This window comes from Falco cherrug, chromosome 15 (assembly GCF_023634085.1).
Source record: "Falco cherrug isolate bFalChe1 chromosome 15, bFalChe1.pri, whole genome shotgun sequence".
Classification (NCBI taxonomy): domain Eukaryota; kingdom Metazoa; phylum Chordata; class Aves; order Falconiformes; family Falconidae; genus Falco; species Falco cherrug.
Window position 1 is genome coordinate 16841255 of NC_073711.1, and position 18688 is coordinate 16859942.

The window sequence follows — 18688 nt, forward strand, 5'->3', positions numbered from 1 at the left end:
CCGTGGAGAGGCTCCCAGTACACGTGCTGGCTCTTGAGAGCTGGGTCAGGTATCTGCGCTGGGCATGGCCCCATGCAAGCAGCGTCTTCAGTAATTCTTGTGTTTGGCAAGCAAAACCACATGGTGGATTACTCAGAACTATTACATGGCAGACAATACTTGGCAACCTCGCTACAGAAAAAAAAAAAAAAAAAAAAAAAAAAAAGGCACCCAAAGCCAGTGCAGGAGCTTTCATACAATGCACATCTTGCTGCTTTGGTCTGTTATAACCACACTTTTGACCAATACGTTTAAAAGCAATTATCAGCTAGCCTGAGGGAAAAAAAAACCAAACCAACCACTAAAATTCCTTTTGGCTCATAAAAACAATTGACTGAAGATAGGTAGAGGTGCCCAACTCCTAAACTATCCTACAAACACATCTTATGGATCTCCAGTGCCACACCCAAAGAGCAAAGGTTCCATGCAAAGGTATACATGGCCATTGAGGTGCAGCAAAAAAGAGCAGAGCAAACAAATGTCCTGTCGCGCCCAGGGGTCGAACACAGAACTTCTGCAGGTAATAAAGCCTGAGGTTACACATTACGAGCTGGATCAGGCATGGCTTTTCTGCCAAAACCTTTTCTAGCTAAAATAGTTTTAGCAACATGAGATGGTTCTGCAGGTTACTGCCAGCTCTGCTCAGCCCCACCAAGAGTTAAATGACCCAGGCAGTGGGAGCGTGGGGCAAAAGGATTCTTTTCTTCAAGGTAAAAATAAAACCCTTTGGTTTTTCAGCACACCCCAAAACTCTAAAAGGTAGGTCTCTGTCCTTTGAGAAACAATTCCCCAACTGCCCATGGTATTTCCCCAACAGGCTGCAACTGGGGAAAAGAAAAATAATAAAAAAATTAATAGCATTTACACAGCACTGCTCTCATCATAATAAAACCTGAAGAAAAAAACCCAGAATCCAAGTAATTTAGAAAAGGCAGCCAGACTGTAGTGCATTGTCAGTTAATAGAAGTATGCCAAAGTATGCCATTTACTCAGGACAAGGTTATATTCAGACAGTAGCCTCCAAGCATGCTAATTTACTTTTATCAGCTCCCTTACAGACACAAAGTAGAAAGTTCCCAGCTGTCCAAAAGCCTTGAAACCTACTGTGGGAAATTTTTAACTTATTCTGGGGCTAGTGGAGCAAGTCTGTGCCTATTTGCAACCCAGGCCTTGCAGGTTTATCAGATTTCCAGTCCTGCAACGTACCTTGCAGGCCGACAATAAAAATAAATCAATGCTTTCTCACCGAGGCTGCAAGGGGTGTTCATTTGCATCCAGCAGCAGAAAGATGAAGACAGTTAGCCAGATTGAGGATTCTTTCTCTCTGGGTGCTTGTTGTCACTTTGGCGGGTTTTTTTCTTAACCTTAATTTTGTATGTGTTGCAGAACGCACCAGACTAAAAATAAAGACTTGGGATGTTTTGCAGGAGGACCTGAAATCAGATCCCAGAGTCTGAAGTTGTGAGATTTATCACAGGAGTGAGACACTCCTTGTGGGATCAGGGCATGCTGTCAGGACCTGCTGCCTGATACTTAAATTCAGAGATACTTCTAGTCCACAGCACCCTTCGCTGCGTTACTACTGCGTGTTATCAGCCATGGCTCTAAACTTGGTACTTCATGTCCCCATCTAAGTGAAACATGGCAGAGCTTGTCTGAATACCGAAAAGCTGGAGGGTTAAAGAAGACTACACCAGACTGGACTGTTTTGAGTCAGGAGGGACCTACAACAATCACTTGGTCCAACTGCTGGACCAGTTCAGGGCTGACCAAATGTTAAAGCATGTCGGTAAGGGCATGGTCCGAATGCCTCTTAAACACCGGTGGGCTTGGGGCATCAACCGCCTCTCTAGGAAGCCTGATCCAGTGACTGACCACCCCCTCGGTGAAAAAACACTTCCTCATGTCCAGTGCAAACCTCCTCTGGAGCAGCTTTGAACTGTTCCCACTTGTCCTATCGCTGGATCCCCGCGAGAGGAGCTCAACACCTCCCCCTCCACGTCCCCTCCCCAGGAAGCCGTGGGGAGCACTGCGGTTGCCCCTCAGCCTCCTTTCCTCCAAACCAGCCCAGCGCGAAGCCCTTGGCTGCTCTTCCCAGGACATCCCCTCCAGCCCTTTCACCACCTTAGCTGTCCCCCTCTGGACACGCTCGAGGACCCTCACACCCTTCTTACAGTGGTGGGGCCCAGAGCTGCACACAGCGCTCAAGGTGAGGCTGCACCAATGCTGTGCACAGCAGGAAATTTTTCATTTTTCAAAGATAGCATTATTTTTCTTTTACTTTAATTGGGACAGTTTTTTTCTAATAACAATCTTACATGGACCATAACTGACCTCAATTGTTTGGTTTGGTGTTTTTTTTTCTTAAAGCTTCTACTGAAGTTCTGACTTGCATGGAAGAAATTAATTATTCTAGGGTACACAAAAGATCAGTATTTGCTGCAAAGTCTACACTGTCTTTAATGCAAGCCTGGCTCAAGTGCTGCTTTATCACTCTTACGGCCTCCTTTCTGCAAGTCACCAGGATCTGTCACACTTACCTGTGCCCTCCTTCAAGCACACCATCACACAGGGCTGTTGCAGGCAGGTAGCCCACCATGCACATTTTCAGTTGGATATGCAGACCATGGAAGGTGGAGACCTGCTCCTTATTTTCCTGTACAGCTCTTCCACAGGCACTTCCCACAGCTGCCTCCTGCCTGCAGCATGGTTCCCAGGAATCCTAAAGTAAAATGAACTTGCCTACAAGACTCACCTTCCTCCTAGGTCTGTTATTAACGCACTCACCCTGCAAAGCCAAGAGTAGCTTACAGCATCCATCTCCTTTATCTAACAATTATTTCCAGGAGAAAAATGCTTCATGAAATTCAGCTTCCCAAAATACTACAAACCTGACGCCCCATGAGGTTTCCTCAGACCAGCGTCAGTAGGACAGCACGCAGTCCTTGCTACCGACTGCGTAGGAAAGGCACTGCATGTGGGGTCTGACCTGCCCGTACCCATCCACAGGTACGTGGGAGGGAAGTGTCGGTGCACCCACAGCTAACTCTGACACGCAGGTCAAATACTGACCTCTTTTAGGGACTTTCTGGCTGATCCTGAGCTCTGATCCTGTGATGTGATGCCACTGAGGGACATGTACCCAGGGGTACCAGAGCTGACACACGTCTTCCGCCCTCACCTATATGATGCTTTTCCTTGCTCCCCAACACCACAGCCTTTTCCACTCCAAAATGTTAAAAAGCACATGTTTTTAAGATGGTCAGGTGTTGAGGCAGGCTGTTACGGTGGCAGGAGGAGCAAAGAAGCATGATTAAAGTGGTTTTACTAAAAACATGCTGAACACGTTTGAATCACCAGCAAGCTCGCAGCTCTCATTAGCTTCTTGATTGAGTTTGACCTATTACAGGGACAGCAAGACTGCTCATCACGCTAATGCTAGGGTGTTCACAGCCATATGAAATAAGAAGCCCTGGAGAAACTGGGCAGAGCTGGGAAGTGCAGATGCACTGAAGAGGCTGCCTGCACAGCGTGGAGGAGAAACCCCTCTGGCCAGCACACACCATGGCGCGCTCCTGTCCACGCTGGGACAGTGCTCTGCGGGCCAGGAGCCCACACACCTTCAGAGTCCATCCAAAAAGAGGACAGCGGAATTAAAGGCGCTTTTTTTTTTCCTGCAGAGGTGGCTAAGCACACGGTATTTCTTCCCAGGCAGCTGTCGATGGAAAGCTCCCATGTAGCTGCTGTCAACCTGCTCTCCCTGCAGGAAGAAATTTGCCAAAATGGGCATTATTCAAGGAAATTAAGCATTCCAGGTAACTGAGTCACCAGGCTCAGCAGCAAGAAATATGAGGGCCATTAATCTAAGCATACAGCCCTGTATGTGGCACGGGCAGGCTGTCAGCTGCTTAACCCCGAGCCAGAGGTGGGTAATGGGAGCTGTGGCACGCTGCTGAGCCATCGCGGGTAATGGGGACCCCAAACGGTTTGTGCCTGTAATTAGTCTCTTCCTCCTGTTACATTTCTCTCTTTCCACAGTAATGACGCTCTATTTGTACGTGTCACAATATTATTCTGCAGTGGCATGGCATATTTCAGTGGTGACGCATGTCAAAGCTTCAGGAAAGCTTGCTGTTAATTAGAAACTTAATAAACTAAATTTATGATACATGCAGGTCGACAAGTCATAAGGGGTGATGTCCACTTTTTACTCTGCAGTTAGTGGCACATAAACACCACGCCTGGACACCGTAAGGGCTTGCATCATTCATCTTCTCCCTCCTACTTGGTCTGAGGGCTGAAGATGCCCCTCACCTCCATGCGTGGCACCGTCCTGAAGATCCCCTGCTTGACCCAGGCAGGACCAACACCTCTGCCCATCACAGGCAAGAGCTAGAAGGGAGCCACATACCTCGGGACTGATGTTAGGTATGTTAAGACTTTAGATACGATCTCCTCGGGCACCTCGTTGAAGCGAGCGTTATCAGGAAGGGTGATAATCCAAGCCTTGTCTTTCCCTCGGCCACCTGGAACAAAGACAAGGATGCTTCCCTGGGCGTGCTTTCGAGGAGAGCCAGCAGCCAAGTCCAGGTCCACCAGTCAGGTCAGAAAACATGCTGCCATCATCACAGAGGCTTTTTTACATTGCCAGAGAGCAAAATCAGGCCAAATCCTGCCTCTGATTTCAAGTCCAACACACACACATAGGTGGTAGAAACAAACATATTGGGTACCAGATATTTCCTTTTATTTACTGAGCATACTTTACATGGGACAGCAAATGAAGTCAGAAATACAAGGATAAATCATCACACTGGTCTGGAGCCTACAGAAATACATTTCAAAGCAAAACGCTTGTTAATGTGTTGAGCGTTTGAAGGTAAGAATATTTTACAGTATGGCTTGAGACAGAAACCTAATATGCTCTTTCAAACTGCCTCAATGTTTTATTAACAACATTTCTAGTGGCACTGGAGACTACCTGATGGATAATATCCCGTGCGGAGTATCCTTTAGCCAAATAGCATGGAAGTTCATCTGGAGTATTTAATTACCACATGGACAGACCCTGGAGAAGTTCACTGTACTCACCAGAAAGAAAAGCAAACTCTTTCATCAGGTCATCACTGATGTCCTTTGCACAGATGGGTATTGCGGTTTCTGGAAAAAAGCAAAAGCAGCCGTCAAAAAGGAAGGAAAAATCCACAGCAAACACGTTTATCAATGTTTTAACCCATAGGTGGGACTTGAACCAAACGCAGCTTCCCTAAATCATACATGAAATTTCCAAACAAAAGATATATGGATCTTCTAGAAACCAATGGTTTTAATGACTCTTAACAGGGCAAATGCCCTAAGTCAGCAGCAAGTTATTCTAGCAAACGTACTAAGGGATGCCTGGGAGTTTGAGTGCTCTCCCTTCAACAGGGTGTATCCAATGTTAATTTTTATATTTTGGAGTTACTGATGTCACCCCCCTATTCTACAAACTCCCCCAGTGCTTCCCAGCCTTGGCAACATAATGGTCTGAGGTTTCTGCTGAGAACAGCAGTGTCCAAGGCTGCCACGCTGGGAACAAGGTTGGGTTTTCAGACTGTAACAGTCTTTAATTTTGAGCAAATAAGCTTCTGAAATCATGTTTTCATCAGGCGTGGGGACATATGCATTGGAAACGTTGTTCTTGCGTTCGGTTATTGGATTTCTTTTTAATTAAATAATGGGATAGGCTGTCTTAATACCATATGTAGCACGCTGACCATTTCAGTGGCAATGAAGCACATCGGAACAATATACATAATTTTACCTTTCCCCGGGAGAAGGAAACAAAAAACAGATTGACACAGGAGGAGCTTATAGCTGGCAGACATATTTCTGGATTATCTATAAATGAAATGATAGCTAAATATTAAGCATCCTTGTTCCTGCAAATAAATGCTTTAAAGCACATCCATACAGATTAAAGTCCTTGTGCTTGCTGATAATCAAATTTTAAACACTGATTATTTTACAGAGTTGGTCCTAGGGAGTAATCTTTTAGCTGTTTTAAATCACACAGGCTGCATACTTCAGCACACTCCAGCGTCATCGATATTTATTCTATTTCCCTTTTTCCAAAAGCTTTCTGGTGACTCCTACTTTACCTAGGGATTTTGCAGGCTGTGCAGCCCCGAGGTGTGGAGCTGGGGGTGCCCTGCCTCCTACAGCCCCTGCCGGCTCCCTGCTTTTCTGTGCACCCGCTGCTGCTTTCCCCTCTTGTAGATAAAAATGTTATTTTTGTTTGTTAAGGGTCGAGCCTCAGCCCCACTGGCATCTACAGAAACATTCTTGATTTTAACAGGCCCCAGAATTGGTCTTGGTAAGAAAGAAGTTTGTCTTGCAATGGTATTTCAAATATTTCTCTCTCATTCAACTGCTTCACCTCACTTGAGGACAAGCAGTGGCCACAGATTTCTTTTCTATTAGTTGATTATTATTTTTTCCCCAGGTCAACCGTTTCATACTGATAAAATTCACATTTAAGAACTCCACGAGCTCCCACACATGAAGTAGACGACATTAAACGTGCGGGTCTTTGAAAGTACAAAAGCTCACGGCTGTGCATGGGTATTTCCCACAGAACGGTGTGGGAGCGTTCAACAGCTCACCTGCATTTGCAGCAGGGTGAAACGTGTCCCCAAAGCCAGCACACCTTGCCCACCCCGGCTGTCCCCAGGGATGCAGCCTCGCACAAGCTGGGCAGAGTTCTGCCCTGTGCCACAACAGCCATGCGTGACTCCAGTGCCCAGCAGCAAAAGCAAACACAGCTGCAGGTTTACAGTAAATGCAGCTTTTGTTTCTGGTTCTGCAGTGATACGGGAGGGACATGCTGGTTTATTGACAGCTGTCCAGGAAACAGGCTGGGGAAAGGGGGTTAACTTCTACATGGTTAAAAAAAAAAAAAAACCACACACACCACATTTTAAAATCACTTAATTAAAAAACTTCGCAAGGCATATTCTTCCTGAGAACACCCTCACAAACTGCAGCCTTAAACTAAGCTGGAGACAACTATGGTGGGGGAAAAAGTAGCATTTTCCCACTGATATTTTCAAACTTTGCTTTCTAGAAAATAAATATAAACTCAAAAATGCATGCTTAACCTCTGAGCATGGCATTTATTCTCTCACGTCTCCATTACCTGCAATTTCCCAATTATCATTATGGAAACTGCAAAAACCAACTGCTGTTTCTCTCCTCCCTGTGCTGGGGGGCTGCGGCAGGACCCCTGTGCCGTGCCCTCTGCAAACATGGGCACAGGCGACCCCCACCCCACACAGCCTGCCAGCCAAGCACGTACCGCCAGGCCACGCCGGCAAGCGGACCGGGCATTTGAGGGTTTGAGGTGCAAAGCACCACAGGACAGGGGGTCCCACCGTGCTTGGGAGTCATGGTTTCCAGCAAGGACCATGCTCCCCAACTTTTTATTCTACTGAAAATTTCATCCTTGACTTTGGCACAGAGGTGGAGACCCAGATTCCTACAGCACCCTTACCACTTTTTGCTTCTCGCTTCCCAAGGGATGACATTTTTGGAAGAGGGTACTCAGCACCTCCAGAAAATCAGGCCCTTCACAGCAGTCCCTAGTTGAGCACCCAAAATAACTCATTCAAGGGAAAACTAGGCAGGCGTACTTTACTTCAGGCAAGGAAGGCTCAGGGAGCAATTCCCTTACAAACCCTCCCCATCTCCTGTGGGGTAGGAGAATCCAAGAAGTGACGGAGGAGCAGGATGGATGCCCTTTGGTAAGGTCAAGGCACAACAACAGGCTGATTGTGGTCCCACTACAGCCGCTCCTTGGCCAGCTCACCCCTGGCACTGGCTCTGCACTGGCCATCGAACTCCAGCTCCTGGGCAAATGTTAGGGAAAATCAAGCACTGGCATCAAACTCGCAAGCGTGTGGCTGCGCCGGAGGCACATCGGTTGGATGTTGCTATAAATCTTGTACAGAAGCGCGACCTTTGTCCTCAAATATTAATCTGTGGAAAAAAAGAGCAGTAAAAGGCAGTGCGGCACCAAAGATATCCGCCTCTCAAACAAGGCTTCAGTTGATGTTCACCAGCAAACTGGGGATTTCTTATTTGAAGGACACTTGGGACAGTACGGAAAAGACCCTGGGGTCTTTAAAGACCCAGGCTGCACCTCACTTGGCACAAGGCAGTGGAAGTTGAAGGTTTCAAGCAAGTCCACTCTCTTCTCTTAAAAAGAGGCTTTGTGATCATCAGCTGCCACAGAATAGAGCTGTGCTGTACAAAACCAAGCCTGGACCCTCCACGTTGCAGCATTCCAGAGCACTTCACAGACTCCGCTGCTATCCCCACGCTGTTGGTATGAGCTCAGGCTTTAGGGTCTTACTGAAAACAAGCAGCATCTGGAAGATGAATTCTCATAAGTGTAGTTATATTTTTTTATATAGGTTCTAAACTGGGTATTTATAAAACGCTGCTGCAGTTACTGCATTCAGAGCCTCCTCTATGGAGGAGATCGTTGCCATGACACAGGTTTGGAGGATGCATGAAGCCAAGCAGGCAAAAGACAAAGGGGAAATACAGAGCACTCTACCCTGCTGAGAAAAAGTAATGTGGCCCAGCAGGGAACCCTGCTGAATCTGTCCTGTCCCCATCATTTGGTTTACACAGTCCAGAACCTTTGCTCCCCACAGGACCGTATCTCCAGGCAGTTGTGCAGACAGCAGTTGTGAGAATGATGCTTATTGTCAGCGATCTTCCCTTCCGAGGAGACTCGAGCACGGAGGGACTTGCACATACAGCAGAGGTCTGCAGTGACATTCAGAGAGGGGACAGCTACAGCTTGAGTCCAAATTCCTCTCAATTAAACTCCAAAGTGCTTTACTTTTTGGTAACTATTGTTTTCTTTTCCAAATTTTGCAGGCACACATCTGCAGGCAGCAGCTGTGTAACGCATCTGCCAAGCTGATGTAGTAGCACCTTACACTTCACAACACTGACCAAATATTGTTTGCAGCTATAAATCCATCTGGAAGATGCTTTTGTTATGAATGAAGAACAGCGGCTTTTCATGTGAAGGTTGCTGCTGTAGTCTAGGAAACAAAACTGAAGTAAATCAAATGAAAAGGGTAAAGGAGCACGCTGAGCTTCTCCGTGATCTGCTTCTTCTCAACTGCTTGTCCATTTGGACATCTACACCCAACAAAGCAGCATTTATTTGGTGTCAAGGGAGCCTACAAATCACCACATTTGTAGCCTATTTGCACTTCCCTCCGTGACTTTCTGAGCTAACTGGGATCATCAGCCAGTGTCTGCCTCAAGTTGTCCCGCTGCAAGAAAGCTCACCTGCCTCCAGAAGTTTCTTTGAGGCTGGCAATGCCCATAAAACTAGCTACGTAACCCAAGAGCATTTGGGTTGCTTGGTGCTCGGAGAGTTTCAGTGAGCAGGGTTTCTTCCAGCTCCCCCAGGCACCCCTGTCTGAGGCCAGCATCCGTGCGAGCCTGCTGGGACAGCCCATGGAGCATCAGCAAGGCTGGGCGTGGGGACTAGAGCATCCCTGCGCCACCCACTCGGCGCAGAAGTGGGAACAGAAATCCCTTAGAGCACAGTGCCCCAACCACGAACCCCGTGCAACGCAGAGAGCAGCCCTTTCAGCTTCTTCTGCTGAAGTTGTTCCACTTTGCAAAATGAAATATTCACTGGGGCAAAGAACAGAAACACAGCCCTGTACCTGAGGAGTGCACTGCCCGGCAATCTGTCCCTCGAACTCAGCCCGGATTGCTATACCTACTCAGAAAACTCAAACGGAGTGACCCCACAGCCCACCGCTCCAGGAACTCACTGTGGGTAAGGGGAACAGTTTCACTTGAAATTTAATTATCTGAAAAAGCCAAAGAGCTCCTCCAGGAGAAATGGCAGAAATCCATCCTACGGCAGCAGTCGGGGCCCCAGCTCACTGCAGGGAGCCCAAGTCTCCGTCATCCCAGTGCGCATCTGTGCTGGTTTTGGCTGGGGTAGAGTTAATTTTCTTCACAGTAGTTAATACAAGGCTTGGGTTTGGATTTTGCTGGAACCAGTGTTGATAATGCAGAGATGTTTTAGCCACTGCTGAGCAGCGCTTACACAGAGCCAAGGGCTGCTCTGCCCCTCACCCCACCCCACCAGTGAGCAGGGGGGCACAGGGAGCTGGGAGGGGACACAGCCGGCACAGCTGACCCCACCTGACCCAAGGGATGTCCCACACCATGTGACACATGCTCAGCATACAAAGCCGGGGGAAGGAGGAAAGGGGGGGCGTTCAGAGTGATGGCGTTTGTCTTCCCAAGTCACTGTTACTTGTGATGGGGCCCTGCTCTCCTGGGGATGGCTGAACTCCTGCCTGCCCATGGGATGTGGTGAATGAATCCCTTGTTCTGCTTTGCTTGCATGCACAGCTTTTGCTTTACCTATTAAACTGTCTTTGTGTCAACCCACGAGTTTTCTCACTTTTACTCTTCCAATTCTCTCCCCATCCCTCCACGGGGGGAGTGAGCAGCCGGCTGCGTGGGGCTGAGCAGCCGGCTGGGGTTGAACCACAGCAGCATCCCAGCCAGCGAGCAGCTGAGCCTCACCCTGCCTTCTCACTGAGCAATTCCAAAAGACTTTGGATTCTACCCAATACACAACCAGAAACATTGCCATTCTCCTTATCAGCACACCACGTCCAGAAAGCAAGGCAGAGGGAGTTATTAGAGAAAAACTGATACTATTTCATACCATCTGCAGGCTGCCCTGCCGGGAACAGCACGCTTGCAGATCTGCACCGAGCCTGTCCAACAGCACGGTGCTGAGCGAGAAGGTGCCTGCCTGTCCCTGGCTGCAGAGAAGGAGCGGGGCAGAGCACGGTGACACAGGGGCAGCTGCCATTACTGCCCGCGCCCCACTGCAGCGCTACCTTCCCGGGGATCCTGCCCCACCTGCCCAGTCTCCAAGCGGTGGCTTCCACGAGGAGCTTACAGCTGGAGCAGGATCCTAACTCCCACATCACCAGATCTACCCTCCCATCTCTCCCTCCTGCTCCCTGCCTGCCCAGGAACAGGATCCGAAGCTGTGTACAGGCAAAGCAGGTGTTTACACAGCATCTGTGGGAAGCGGAGCCAGGAGGGGCTGGCGGCCGGCCAGGCAGCACGAAGCTAATGGAGACACCATGCTGAACTGCACGTTCATCAGAGAACACGTAGCAGAGAATAGGACATTGTCAGCCAGACCTGCTGTGTTCACCAAAAGCTTATTTACAGGACCTGGTCTGAGCAGAACACTGACGGCCAAGGTCCTGACGCTGCTTCCCAGCTTTGGGACCAAACTCTTTGCTAGCCAGGAGCAAATCGTGTCTCCTGTTCCTTCAGTTCCTCATTTGCAAACAGGAACAGGCACAAGTGCCAGCAGGACATGGCACTAGCAAAGGGCCACGAGCATGCCTAATGGTAAGAGCCAAAAAGAAACCTGTAGCCCCCATCCATCAGGCCAATGTAGGTGTCCACATCACTACAGGTTGTGCAAGAGCTGGCCTCAAGGCGCAGGTGTTAGAAACCCTGATGAACTAACCATCGGATGGTGTTGGTCTAACCTGGACAGCTGGGCAACAAAAAGTCTCCACAACCCACAGGACTGGTTTCCAGATGCACCAAAGAACCGAAGATCTCACGATCAGCCGTGAAGCCCACCAGCCAGGACTTGGTGGCTTCCTCCCTGGGGACCTGGGTCCAAAGGATTTTTCCCTACAAGTGAGTATGCGGCACGCTGGCTCTCAGGTCCCACACCAAGGGCTTCCAAAGATTCACAGGGCAGAAAAGCAGAGGAGTCTGCTAATAAGAGACATTTCCACTTGGTTCCACCAAAGTCATCCAGAGCTGCAGAGCACATGGGCCTTAACAGCCTTACGTTGCAATTGCAGCTTAATAGCTGAGGGAACAGCCTGGCCACAGATTTAGAGCTGTGGGGAAACTCTCCCCATGTGAGGAACACCCCACAGTAAAGCACACCCTGCATCAAACAAATTTCCTTCTCTCCACACCCAAGAAGTTCAGCTGCAAAGTGCAAAGAGTGCTGTGGTCCTCTTCTGCATTTGCAAGTGATCTAAGGTATGTTGCAGAAGCCATACGTGAAATCATTAGTCATTTCCAACAGCAGCTCTGAGCTGCATTCACCCTTGTATGCACCAAACCCATGTTCAGCTGCTCAGTCACCCTGCCCTGACACAGCAGTCACCAGGGGTACCTGTTGCAAAGATGAGGTACCGTTGCTGTCCAGGGGAGCCACACACAGCAAATTCACCTTTAACTATCTCAGCGTAAAAACGGTTTCTGGTGCTGCAATAAAACCTGGCACGTGCAATAGTTTGTAATTCCAGGTGGCACAGCTGTTCCCCATGCCAAGCAAGTGAAACAGAAGACCCATTAAAATATTTATGGCAGAAAGGTTCAATACCCTCGGCTGCTGCAAGCCCCTTTGTGCCCCCCTGCCCGCAGGGTCAGCATGCACCTCGCTGCAGCTGGGGGCTGCACGGAGCATCTGCATCCCCCCAAGCCCTGGGCTCAGCCTACAGGCACCTGCTCCGTAACCACTGCCAGCTGAAACCAGGGTTTTCATTTGAAGGGAAAGATTAGTGATTAGATTAGGTTTATTAATGTCTGTTTTTCCGGAAGATGTGATGTATTGATCCTGAGGAAGATAATGGGGTTCCTTGCCCAGTTTTGCCCATAGCCCGATGGCAAACCTCCCCCTGCCCCATGTGAATCTCTTGGTAAATCCTTGACTTGGCAAAGGCACTTGCAAACCCCGCTTCTAAAGGTGGCTGAGCTGCCATCTCAATCATTTCCTGGGAAGAGCATCAGCACAACACAGGGAACAAGGGATGGCAGAGCCGCAGGAAGAGCTGCACCCCAGGGATGTGGTGGGAGCCGTGGGGACAGGCTGTCTTGAGGAGGAGCTGGTGGTTCAGGTGCTGGCAGCCAGGCATGGGTGGCCTTCAGAGAGCTCGTTATGGAGGCAGGTCAGCAGCAAAACACCTCCTTCAGAACCAGATGGGACAGACACACAGCAGCAGCCGCCACGCCACCATTTCAAAGGGACCTGGCCCCTGCAAAGCCTTGCCCTGGGCAGGACAGCCACCAGGACCGGCTCCAGCTCCCCAGTACAGCTACCACCCCCCATGGCCACATGAGCATGAACGTAGACCCCTCTTCCCAACCTGCCGCAGGAACTGTCTGCATGTGAGCACACCTCAGCGAAAATCATGATTTAAACTTCACCGGGAACATCGTCTCGTGTCACAGACAGGACACCAAGGCAGCCACATCAGGCAGAAACACATCAAAAACACCCAGGGATTCAAAAAGGTCATGGAAAGCCCCAGGAGGGTTAGTCCATCACTAGGCGTGATGGGTTGGTCACCGCAACAGGTTCAAAGACTCCTTACATTATCCTTCATCAGACTGGGGAGGATATTTTAAGGAAAGGCTCACTCTGTTTGCAAGCTCTTCCTTTTACTTCTCCCCAAGCACCTGCTCCGGCACAGCGTAGGAGGCAGGATACGGCACCAGATGGTCCTCGCTTCTGACCTAGCGGCTGTGCTTCCCTGTGGATGCCTTCCGGGGCTTCTCTGCAGCCCATGCTTCAGCGCAGGCGCATCCCCATCGCCCCAACCTGGGAGTGTGCTCAGCTAAGAAACCATACAGCAAAAAAATAAGCGAAGCGTCTGAAAAACTAGAATGACCTTTTCAAAAGGTTTAAATTAATATACACTGAGGGTAAGAGCAAAAACGCAAAAGAAAATGCTGTGAAAGAAAAGAAAAAAAAAAAAGAGAAGAAACGGGGGGAAATGTTAATTCAGCACAGTCCAGGCTTGTGGAACACCATCCGGGCAGCATGGCTGTCCCAGAGAGGAACGCCCTCACGGGACCAGCTGAATCATCACCTTACAATAGGAGCTGACTGGCATGGCCAAAGGGGGACAGGATGGCACTGCGTCCAGGCGTGCGCAGAGCAACCCTGGATCACGCCCCACGGCCAAGCCTGTGAGCCCCAGGGCAGGAGCCTCTCGCTCCCGGGCATCCCTCCAGCAGCTGCCAGCAGGAAAATGCCTCTGCAAAAGAGTAGCAGTGCCCGGGGCACCAGCACAGCACAGCTGCGGTCACTCACTGACACACAAAACCCACAAAACTTCATTCCTGCTGACCACGGGCCATCACTGGCAGCAGCACAAAGTGCAGCCAGCTAAGGATCCCAGACAAGGTGCAGCCAGCTAAGAACCCACATTCATGGGAACATCATCCTCCAGTACAATTCTGGGAAGCTGGAGTGAGCCAAAGGGTCCCCAGGAGCCGGGGCCGTGCTGCCAGCGAGGAGGATACTCAGGGGAGGTTAAAAGGTCCAGGCTGTCCCTGTGTGCTGGGGACCATGGAATTTTGTGTGGAGGAATCTCTTCCAATTTAGATTTAACAGCTGACAAACTGTGGAAGCTTTGCTCAGAAAAGGCAAAGCAACAGTAAACTAAATGGGAACAAGGCTTACAGCTCCTGTATTGCTCTGGCTAATCCGCTAATGTGAGGGAACAAAATCCGGGATGCTCTGATGTTTTCTGGTCCAATCAGAAAAACTATCTTCTCATATCACTCCAAACTAAGTAAAAATTGTGAAAGATAAAAGCCAGTTCGACTATACATGAATTTACATCAATTGCAAGAAACGTAATAAAAGTTTCTCAACACCCACACTGGTGGATTAAAACGCAGTGTGGGAGTTGAGAAAAATCCAGTTTCTTGCATTTCTAATACTTAGGAGCTTCAAACTACTTTTAATTTTCTCCCATTCCCAATTTCAGTCACTCCTCCCCTACGAGAGACTCAGGAAAGCATCCGCAGGTGTCTGCACATCAGCACCGGAGCATGTTTGCCAGCTGCCAGGGGAAGGTGTGTTCAGCATCTGCCACCAGTACACACCTTCCCAGTCAACATCATCAGCCTTCAAACCAGAGCCCATTCAGTACAAAAGGCTTTCAAAGCCAAATAAAAACATACACACATCAATAACTTTCTCATCCTCATTCAATACCATGCAAGCGTGGTTTTTTCCAAGCTGAATTCCGGCTTTGTGCACAAAGTCACTCCTGGGAGATGGAACCCTTGGGCCCCATTACCTTCCTAGGAACCTGGAATTAAGTTCCTTGAAGTCACTGGAACAATTTATTTGCTTTCATAGCCCATACAGCCAGGAAACTAAATGATACAGCCAGGTTCCCACAACGGCATCACCTGGAAACTGCTGCAAAGTGAAGGAAACTAAGAACGCTTTTTCCTGAATTAAATGGAAATACTCAGTTCTGGCGCTCCCCTGTTGAGCAAAAGCACGTCTCCAAATCCAGCTCACCGTTTTCCTGCGGGAGAAGGTCAGTGGCACAGAAAGCAGGGGGCGGGGGGGGCAGGGCACGCTGTCTCACACTGGGCAGCCCCTGGACAGACACCCACGGAGCAGCAGACGGACAACTGCACCGTGCAGCCGCTTCCCGGGAACAGCTCTGCCCCGGCAACTCCTGGCTCAGCCCCCATCTAAAACCAAGTCCAGCATCCCCTGGGAGGAAAAGGGATTTGGAAGACAAGGCAGCTCCACCCAGCCACTTCCACAACAGCTCCTCACACTCTTGCTCCTCTGCCCCCAGTTTTGCAATGGCCTTCTGGTTTACTGCATTAGGGAAGCTGGCAGAAGGGAGAGCTTGCTTCTTGCTTCAGCAGCGGAGCAAGCTGAGGAGCTCAGGACCCGAGCTGTGCTCATCGCATGTACCGAAATGACCACCGTCACAGTGACATGCATCAGTCAGCATGAAGTTACCCATCTGCAGGACAAGGCCGAGGGCACTCGCCTGGTCTGCATCTCTGGGATTTCCTCGCAAGCCCTACCTGCTAAAACCGGCTTTAACAAAAGGCTCCTACCACAAACGCGACCAGCAGCGATACCCGAGATCTGAACTCCCCGTCTCCAGGCACACGGGGGGAGCTCTGTGTCTCTGAGCATCCTCCGGCGTGGTGGCATAGACGGTGCTTTGGAAGACTCCTTTCCCCTGCCCTATCTTACACTTCAGTTGCTTCCCTCCCACACGGCCCTGCTGTCACTTCACTTTTGTCCTGGTAAATGAATGATAAACCATTAAACTGCAGTTGTAGCATATGTGATGCAGGGAGAGGAAGCACATCCCACGTACTACTGACTGCTCCCAGACTACTACTCCTCCGTGGTCCACCCAAAGGGGCCTGGACAGACAGCAGCACAGAGCTTTCAGAGGCTGCTGGCCCCATACTCCTGCAGCTCTCTGAGGGAGCCCAAGCCATTTTAGAGATGAGGATGGCTGCAAGAGGCTCGGGATCATATGGGCTTATATCCCACTGTAAGGCAGATCCGGGGGAAGCATCAACTTCTACTAGAAACAACTAAAAAAGTTTCCTGTACTGACGCCTGAAGGGAAATGGTTAAAACACGGTCCCAGATCGGGCTGAATGTTCAGAAATCAGCAAAAAGGGAAAAACCTGCCGATTTATTTTTAATCTCATGATTTGGGGAACTTTACTCAACTTCGTATCTTTTCCAATATTTGATTTTAAGAACGCATATAGATGCCAAATCACATGTCCAGATCCTGCAGCTATAACCACACAAGTGTGCCTTTGTAGAGATATTTGATTTCATACGAGCATTATATAAAGGTCATCTGCCAAGAGCTGGTTAGACGACAGGGCTCATGCTCACGAGAAACCCGCAGCCTGCTTTCACCCGGTTTCCATTACATCGCTCATAGAAAACGTTCTCCATCTGCATCGCCATCCCTGTCTCACCCAGCTCCTGTGCAAGCAGCGTGGGTGTTTCGTTGCCAACACCAGCACAAGGAGGATCAGACTTTTTTTTGATCACACCCGTTCAAGCAGCATCCTTTGATAACTGACCGCAGCCACCCCCACCTACACTTTCCTACCCCAGTCGCAGGGTGCAGGCAAACGACCGTGTCAGCACGGGTCCGGCGGGCAGGACAGCCCACAGCAGAGTGGAAGGCACTGTCTGGGCATCATCCCAGGAGAGCACGGACACAAGGCGCTCCTGAGAAGCAGGTGAGACATTGGTAGTCTTCACCTGTGACTTTGCCCCAATAAATCCCTCCTGCACCCCAAACTGTGCTTTGCCAAGAGGTCAAGGAAACTGGAATTAAAGACTAGCAGCTTTTTTTGGGGGTCACTGTGTCTTTTTTGTGCCTCGCACAGCTCCAGGTGCTCTGCCAGCTGTGAGAAAATAAGGAACGAAGAGAGTGCCTGCACCTCCTGACAAGGTACGTACGCATCCTCTGGCAAGGCTGGAGCCACCCAAGGTGCAGCTACCCTTCCTGGATTATGAAAGACCCTGCTGCTAAAAAAACTGTTCTCCCCACCAGAAATCAAAATAACAAAAAAGTCAGGGCTCGGCAGGGCTTCTGAGCGGATCACTGTCCATCAAAGGGACATCGCCGGGGCAGCCCGAGGGTAAGGGAGCAGACACCACCCGCTTCTCACACGAGGGGTCTGCGGCCACAGAACCACAGCAACACGCCCACCCCCCACCCGCCGTGCGCTCCGGCCCGGCCCGGAGCGGTGCTCCGAGACCCGGGAGCAGGGGGGGCAGCGGGGTGTCCCCCAGAGGCACACGCGTTACGCGCGTCTGCTGCTCCTCTGCTCCACGAACCGGGAACGGGCACGTCCCAGGCACCGGGGGGAGATGCGACTTCCCCGGGAAGGCTTCCTTAGCTTGGGCCGGGGGAAGCCGGGGCGAGGCCGGGCACCGGCCAGCACCTCTGCCCGCCCGCCGCCCCCCTCCTCCCCAGCGCACCGGGGGCAGCGCGCCCGGGCCCGACGCCCGCCAGCAGCACACGGGGCGCCGCCGCCCCCGCCCGAGCCACCGGCCCCGCCGAGCCGGCACCTGCGGGCTCCCCGCGCCCCGGGACACCCGCACCCCGGCACTCACCGGCGGCGGCGGCCTCCAGCAGCGCGGCGGCCCGCAGCAGGCAGTAGTAGCGCTCCATCTCCCCCGCCGAGGTGCCCCCAGGCGGGGGGCCGCCCGGGGCCGGGGCCAGGGCCATGCCCCGCGGCACCGCTCCGCCGCCGGCAGCGCTCCGCCGCCGCCCCGGGCCCGCGCGGCCGCCGAGGCGGGGCCGGGGGAAGCGGGAGGCCGCCCCCGCCCGCCCCCCGCACCGCCCCGCCGCCCGCCCGCCGCTCCCGGGCCCCGCCGCCCCCGCCCGCCCCCCGCGCCGCCCCGCCGCCCGCCCGCCGCTCCCGGGCCCCGCCGCCCCCGCCCGCCCCCCGCGCCGCCCCGCCGCCCCCCGGGCCCCGCCGCCCGCCCGCCCGCCGCTCCCGGGCCCCGCTGCTCCCGGGCCCCGCCGCCCCCCGGCCCCGCCGCCCGCCCGCCCGCCGCTCCCGGGCCCCGCTGCTCCCGGGCCCCGCCGCCCCCCGGGCCCCGCCGCCGTGCCGCCGGTGGCGCTCCCACCCTTTCCCCCCCTTTCTTCCCTTTTCTCCTTTATTTTTTCCAATCCCGCCCCCCCCCAGCCCACTGCAGGAGCCCGAACCGCTCCCTGCCTCCAGCACTTCTCCAAGG

General features: G+C 51.5%; 1 protein-coding gene across 1 annotated transcript in view; it reads right to left on the reverse strand.

Moving 5' to 3' along the window:
* The window catches only part of MCF2 (MCF.2 cell line derived transforming sequence), a 59663-nt gene extending 41483 nt beyond the window's left edge, over positions 1-18180 (reverse strand). Inside the window, exons 1-3 of the mRNA XM_055727715.1 lie at positions 18062-18180; positions 5131-5199; positions 4451-4565 (exon numbers count right to left, since the gene is read on the reverse strand). Of these exons, the coding sequence (XP_055583690.1) occupies positions 4451-4565; positions 5131-5199; positions 18062-18176 (299 nt within the window). The 5' untranslated portion in view covers positions 18177-18180. The remainder of the gene's footprint in view (positions 1-4450; positions 4566-5130; positions 5200-18061) is intronic.
* Positions 18181-18688: the final 508 nt, after the last annotated feature.